Here is a 7,173-nt window from a genome sequence, read left to right as displayed (position 1 = left end):
CGATAAAGGTGCAGCTTTACAGTGCGTACCAGGAGCGTGGCTCCTCCTGGAATCGTGCAGTGAACAACCAGCGTGACTGCGTGGGTTTAGGGGTCAAGATGCTTCTAGGCTCCAGAGCCAGTGCCACCACGTTCCTGTCGCAGGGCCCGGGACATCCAGCCCCCTGGTCTGGGGTAACGATAACAGAGCACATAGCACAGCCCACATGGCACCACGAGCTCCGCAGACGACTTTCTGAGCCCTTCTCTTAGAGCCCTGGTCTCTCCACCTGCAACAAGGGAGGTTTGGATAACTTCACCTTTGGGAACACGGCACCCCCCCACTTCCCTTCTGACTCAGCTGCGACCCCCTCCCCCTCCCCGGGCTCCATCAGGACCCAGTGATGACTCTGGAGGAGCAGGCTGGAGATGGGTTTATTGACGTTCCTGCTTTGGGTCTGCAAAGCTCAGTACCTGCCCTGGAGCTGCGTGGGGTGAGGAGGTGCAGATCTGGAGAGCAGAGGGGCCCAGCGTGCGGGGAGCGGCAGAGGGAGGCGAGGAGGGGCCGACGTCGCTGCGGCACCAGGCCTGCCCCGAACACATTCTGGCCAGTCAGTCCGGGGACAGGCCACGGTGGCCTCCCCCCCTCTCCCCGTGGCCAGGGCCCTCCTGCACTCCCACCACCCTGGGACAGCACTGCCCGGGCTCCCCTGATGAGGCTCCTGGGAGGGGGGGCCGTGACTGCCAGAGGCAGCTGAGACACTCAGGCCTGTGCTCAGATGGAGGCACGCTGGCACCCCACACCCCAGACCCTGTCCTCGTGCGGCAAGGGGTCCTTGCTCCTCCTCCGCCACAGTATTCACACTGGCTCTGTCCTTGGTCAGGAACACTCCTGTCTCCACCTGGGCCAGGACAGAGGGGCTCGTACTAGTCCATGGAGAACAGAGCGGGAGCTGGAGCCCTGGGCCCGCAGGTGGCAGAGGTGGGGCTGGAGGTGTCAGGCCTGGGCCGGCAGCCGGCGCTCAGCGGCTGTGGTAGATGCGGAGGCGCTGGGCGATGTCCTGGCGGCACAGTGGGCAAGTACGCAGGGGCTGGCAGCACTGCTGGCAGCAGCAGATGTGGCCGCAGTTGAGGAAGATCATCTGGGCCTGAGGAGAGAGCGCGGGAGCACCTGGGAACCAGCCCGGCCCGATTCCCCGGGGATGGGGCAAGTGAGGCCCCCGGCCCCTAAAGATCTGACAGCACGGTCGTCATGCTCCAGTCAGCAAAGGAGCACGTGCCACGGCCCTTCTTGGTCACTCTCTGCCCCTCTCTGTAACAGCCGTGCACGTTTTACAGCCACACCCTGTCTCACCAGCCCGGCTGCTGGATGTGCACGTTGTTCCCAATTTTTGGTTTTTCTGTGCACTTTGCCCGGACCCTCGGTCTCAAAACCACCCCAGCATTGTGGATTAAAAGCCATGGAAGTGTGTCTATTCTTTGCTTTAGCATTTTCTCTTTTTAGTAAATTATCCTAAGTAAATAACCAAGGATGTGCTCCAAATTCTGTTCAAGGCTGTTCAGTATAGCACTGTTTGTAATAACAAGAGCTAGGAAGCCACCTCCAGGGCCCAGAGCAGGGGTTTGGTTAAATTTATAACCACCAAGGCCCCCTGCATCACCGCATTCCCTGAGCCCAGCAAAAACCACAGGGTAGGGCTTCCCTGGTGGCGCAGTGGTTGAGAGTCCGCCTGCCAATGCAGGGGATATGGGTTCGTGCCCTGGCCCGGGAGGATCCCACATGCCGCGGAGTGGCTGGGCCCGTGAGCCATGGCTGCTGGGCCTGCGCATCCGGAGCCTGTGCTCCGCAACGGGAGAGGCCACAACAGTGAGAGGCCCGTGTACCGCAAAAAACAAAAACAAAAAAACCCCAAAACCACAGGGTAATCAAACTGCTAATGTGGCAACCTTTTCTAAGCAGGACCACACTCTGGGGGGAGGGGGAGTATTTTACGTGCTACATTGCTGAATTTTTATAATAGGCATCAATTTTGTTACAGTTTTTAAAACAGGTTTTAAAAAGTCTCTTCAGAGAAAATTGTGTTGTTGATATTTAATGACAATACATATACGAAGGGAAACTTCCTAAGTGGGAGAAAAAACTCCTGAAAAAAAAAAAAGGCCCAGAAAATGATGTTAGCATTACTCATGTTTGGGTAATGGGATCATGGGTCATTTTAATTTCCTGTTTTTTGTCCGGGAGGCTCCGGACGGCAGGCACTGGGCCTGTTGCCCCAGACTTACCTCCCGTTCCAGGCACACAACACATTCTGAGGCCTGGGCCTCCAGCTCTGCGCAGGGGGCTGATGGTCTCACTGCCTTGGGAAGCTCCTTAGGGGCCGTGGGGAGGACCTCGCCCTGGGGTGGTTTCAGCAGCTCTGTGGGAACAGAGAGTCTGAGGCAGGGTCACGCCCACCTGACCCCCGATCCCTGGGGCCTCCCCTGGCCCCGCCTGCCCCAAGTGGCAGGGAGCTGGAGCGGGATGGAATCCGACCAGGACCCTGCCTTCCTACACACCCTCTTATTTCTCTTTGCTGAGCCTCATTCCCTCACCTGTAAAACGGGACAGATGGGGCTCCGGTTAATTGGGGCCTCTTATCCCTAACACACTCTGAATCCTTCACAGCCACCCTGCAAGCAGGGCTCATCACTGTCAGAGATGAGAAATCGGAGGCTCAGAGGGGGAAGCCACTTGCGCGAGGCCACAGGGCCATCTGGTGGTAGAGCTGCCCCGCAGCAGCCCTGGGTAGGACCGGACCTCCCTCGCAGATTCTCCACCCAGGGGCCTGGGCGCAGGTGGCCCAGAGGAGGAGCGAGAGGAGTGAGCAGCTCTCAAGGCTGCTCCCCGTGTCCCCTGGCAGAGGCCCCAGCATGTCCCCTGCCTGGGTCCCAACCGCTGCGAAGGAGGACATCAGAATCCGTCTCTCTCATTATCACACCACGTGCACCAGCGACACCCCCAAGTCTCTCTCCATCCCTGATCCCCATCCCCTCAGTTCATGTTTTCCATTTATCCTACAGGTTAAATTACAAGTAGTATTTTTTATAATTGTAAAAAACCTGAAGTTTTCTTTGTAAAAAGCCCATCACACCCACTCGAGACCCTCTAGGGTATCATGGTGTCCCCCGCAAACCATCACTGTAAGCGGGCACTTCTATATTTAATATAACACATATTGAGTCCTAGGATCAGAAAGAGAACTGTTGGGAAAACTCCTGAGGCTCTCCTGCCCTCTGGAGCTCAGGAGCCTTCCAGCCCAGCCCCTCCCTGCAGGGCAGCCACGATCAGGAAGAAGCCCTAAGGGTTAGGGTTAGGGTCAACCTGTCTCTGCCTCAGTTTCCTCATCCCTCAGATGCGGGTAACAATGGTGCCCACCTCACGGGGCTGCAGCAAAGGTGACCTGACGTGGTGGTCGTCAAATGCCTGATACCCGTCCTGCTCGGCACACAGGAGACCTTCCCCTGGGTCAGCCACAGCACCTGCCCTCTCCCGGGCCTCCGGATGAGGGCAGGGCACCTCCTTCACAACCATCACAAACACCTTTCTACGTCCAAACCACAGGCCTGCCCTGGGGCGCAGCGCTGGGCACGGGGTGGGCACTGGGTCTGGCTGATTTCTCCCTCTACTCCAGGGATCCTGAGTGTGTGGTTCCCGACGTCTAGTAGGGCGGGTTTAGGGAAGCCAGAAGGGTCCTGAAACTGCTATAGGAAAATTTCTTTTTTCCCATTTTTGGAGCCTGCTTTTCCCATTTATAAATTGTTCCTTTAGGAGGGAAGCTTAAGGACTGGGCAGGGTTAGAAGTGGCCCTTAGGACTCGTCCTGAACGAGTGACACCCCCAACCGCAGCCCACACGTAAGGGCTCTGCTCAGGAGAGGGCTCAGCATCAGTACCTGGCTGGGCCCTGGTCGCGTCCAGCAGCTCCTGGGCTCTGCGCAGGATCTGGTGCCGCAGGCCGGCTTCCGAGACGCCCACCTGCTTGGACCAAGGAGGGCAGGTCATGGCCTGGGCTGGGCAAGGGACATACTATGCAGCCACGGTCAGAGCCACTACCTCCTCCCTGGCTTCTAGCACCCTCAGCTGGAAAGGTGGAGGCCTACGAGGGCCCGACAATCGGTAGAGCAGAGGGAGACACTGACGCCCAGAGGGAAACCAACACTAGTAACAGCAACAGTTTAGGAAAAAGTGCGAAGCCCGCACAGGGGCTGTGCTGACAGCTTCACCTGCACGACCTCCCATCACCCCCGTGACGACCAGGAAGTCAGGACCCTCTGTCACAGTTTGCACGGTCAGGTGGTTCACACCGAGGCTGAGCTGCTGAGAAGTGGCCGTGCCAGAATCACACAGTCCCTCAGCCTCCAGAGAGAGTGCTCCTGAGCGTGGGCGACACAGTCGTGTCGCCCTTCTGAGCCCCAGTGCCTGCGTCTGCCGAGGGCCGGGCAGTACAGCAGAGTGGTCAACAGCATGGACCCTGGCACCAGGCCAGCCGCCTGGGCTGGAGTCCTGGCTCTGCTGTGCGACCTCGGGCCAACTGCTACCTTGCCGTGTCTCAGCCTCCTCATCCGAAAGATGACGACAATGTCAGCACGTGCCTACCCAGGTTGTTGGGAAGATTCAGTGAATTCGTGTGTAAAACGTGCTTAGAACAGCGCCTAGCACTGTCCAGTATCTGCCGGCATCGGTATTTGTCTCTTTTGAAGGGTAAATGAATTAGTGCAGCATGTACCAGGCTCGGGCAGCGCTGCTGCTGTGATAACTGTAAATCCATGGGGTGGGGAGGGGGCTGGTCCAGATGAGCTCCAAGGTCCCGGCTGTCCAGCCCTACGAGGTGAAGATCCAATCTGAACGGGGGGTGGGGGGGGACAGGGGGGCAGCCATCTGGGGTCAGCAGCACCCATAGCCCTGGCTTTTGTAGCCACATGACTCGGGGCGGTTGGGGCACGTTCTGGCCTTCTGGGAGCAAGGTGGCCCTTTGACAGCTGACGACATGGGCCTCACCAGGAACTGCGTGAAGAGCAAATGGCCCCTTGGCTGGGTCGGGCCAGGGCCCTGCCCGCCGCCCTCACCTCCCCCGAGGGGCAGCTGCTGCCCACCTTGGCCAGGTCCCCAGGGCCCATCCGGCTCAGCATGTCCAGCGAGATGCGGTGGTGGGTGAAGATGGGAAGGTAGTGCTCCGCCGACAGCTCCACCAGGAGCGCCACCAGCTGGCGCTCCAGGCCTTCTCCCTACAGGACAGACCCAGGGGAGAAGCCAAGCGCACCACGGATGGGGAACCAAGAAGCCATTACTTACTCACATCAGCAAACAAAAAGTTCAAATACATACAACATAATATGTAAAACGTATTCTTGGAACTCTTCCTACAAAAATGGATATGTAAGGGCATAGAGATAGATGCACGAGGAAGTTAGTTCACTGCCGCTCTGTAAACTTGACAATGTAAGCAACTTAAGTACCCATCAAGAGGGGACTGTTTAAACAAATGAGGGCTCATCCAGATCCTAAATGCTGTGCAGTCATCTGGAAACGAGATCTACGCACACGGGCCTGGAGAACAGCCTGTCACTATTGTTGAGGGGGAAATAGGAAGTTGCCAAAATAGCCTTATAGAAGGACTTCTGTTTTTTTTTTTTGGTCGTGCCACGTAGCTTGTGGGATCTTAGCTCCCTGACCAGGGACCGAACCTGTGCCTGCTGCAGTGGAAGCATAGAGTCTTAACCACTGGACCACCAGGGAATTCCACCAGGGAATTCCCAAGAAAGACTCCATTTTTATTATATATATAAAAAAAGGGGTGTGTGTGTGTGTGTGCATGTGTGTGGGAGGGGAGAGAGGGAGGGGAGAGAGGGAGGGGGAGGGACCCAAACTACACGCGGTTCCCTTTACTCTCAGTTCAGGTATCTTCTGAAGAGGACAGCAATTCAAGGGAAATCAAAGGCAGTTTCTAGAGAAATAGATTTCTTTGTTCTGACAAATTGAAAGACACTGTGTTGAAGGAAGCTTTTGCCAAGCGCACCACATTGGATCTTCTGTCCAAGGCCATCATCAAGGTCACGTTAATGGCTGGGCTTCTGAAAAATGTGGTCTTAGTGAAATCTGGAAGGAGTCCTAATGCTCTTTCCAACAGCCACATAAATAACCAAGAGGCATGCGGCACAGTGGGTTTCTGTCTTACTTTGGCCAGTCACTGGTATTATAACTTTTGGCAATTCCTTTAACCATTTGGAGCTTCACTTTTAACATGTAGAGGTGACAAGCAGACATGGAGTGAAATTCCAGGTTCATCTCTTATTACTGTATGATTTTAGGAAAGTTATATAACTCCTATGAATTTCTTTCTTCAGCTATAAGATGTGAATAAGACATGAAAAGATCATTCAGAAGTAGCCTGACCAAAAAAAAAAGGACATAATGTATGATTCTATTTATATAAAGCTGTGGAAAATGCCAACCGAACTACAGTGACAGAGAGTAGATCAATGGTTGCTTGGGGAGCTGGGAAGCAGGGAGGGGTGGGGAACAAAGAGACCTCTCAGGTGGTGGATCTGCCCCCATCTTGATTTGGTGCTTGTTTCACGGGTGTATATGTATGCCAAAACATCAAATTATACATTAAACATTGTAAACATTTATTGTTTGTCAATTATGCCTCAATAAAGCTGTTTTTTTAAAGGGTGAGAGAATTAAATGAGATAGTATGTGCAAAACAATTAGCACAGCATGTGGTACAAGTAAAAGTCTCCAGAAATATGGGCTCCTTTCCCCACTGATGTCAAAGGGCTATTTAAAATGGTACTGTGCTCCATAAACAACCATCAGTACTACAAACACTGAAATCTTCCCAGAAGTTTTATAGCTTGATAAATATTTTCAAAGAAAAATATGGGACAATATGAAAATATCTCTGTGGCTTTTTAAGGATATATTTTGGAGGCTTTCTTTCAAATCTTCATTAGAAGCATACTTTCATTGTTGGAATCACATTACACATAGGACTTGCATGCCACTTTCCACTCCATGTTTTTAAGTAAAATGTCTTGCATGTTGTTTTTAATGGCTGCCTTGTAATTTTTTCAGTGGTAAGAATTCTGGATATATTTTAAAGATAGAGCTGCCAGGATTTGCTGACAGATTGAACGTGGGGCATGAGGGAAAGA

At 54.0% G+C, this 7,173-nt stretch overlaps 1 protein-coding gene across 2 annotated transcripts in view; it reads right to left on the bottom strand.

The window, feature by feature from the left end:
* Positions 1 to 885: 885 nt before the first annotated feature.
* The window catches only part of LRSAM1 (leucine rich repeat and sterile alpha motif containing 1), a 46,144-nt gene continuing 39,856 nt past the window's right edge, over positions 886 to 7,173 (bottom strand). For both annotated transcript variants that reach the window (XM_007471727.1, XM_007471728.1), the window contains 4 exons: positions 5,110 to 5,241; positions 3,910 to 3,991; positions 2,262 to 2,395; positions 886 to 1,126 (listed from right to left, as the gene is read on the bottom strand). In XM_007471727.1, the coding sequence (XP_007471789.1) occupies positions 1,001 to 1,126; positions 2,262 to 2,395; positions 3,910 to 3,991; positions 5,110 to 5,241 (474 nt within the window). In that variant the 3' untranslated portion in view covers positions 886 to 1,000. The remainder of the gene's footprint in view (positions 1,127 to 2,261; positions 2,396 to 3,909; positions 3,992 to 5,109; positions 5,242 to 7,173) is intronic.

The sequence above is a fragment of the Lipotes vexillifer genome, unplaced genomic scaffold (genome assembly GCF_000442215.2).
Source record: "Lipotes vexillifer unplaced genomic scaffold, Lipotes_vexillifer_v1.1 scaffold98, whole genome shotgun sequence".
NCBI classification, from domain to species: domain Eukaryota; kingdom Metazoa; phylum Chordata; class Mammalia; order Artiodactyla; family Lipotidae; genus Lipotes; species Lipotes vexillifer.
The sequence above is the reverse complement of the archived record's forward strand: the minus strand, read 5'-3'. Positions and strand labels throughout refer to the sequence as shown.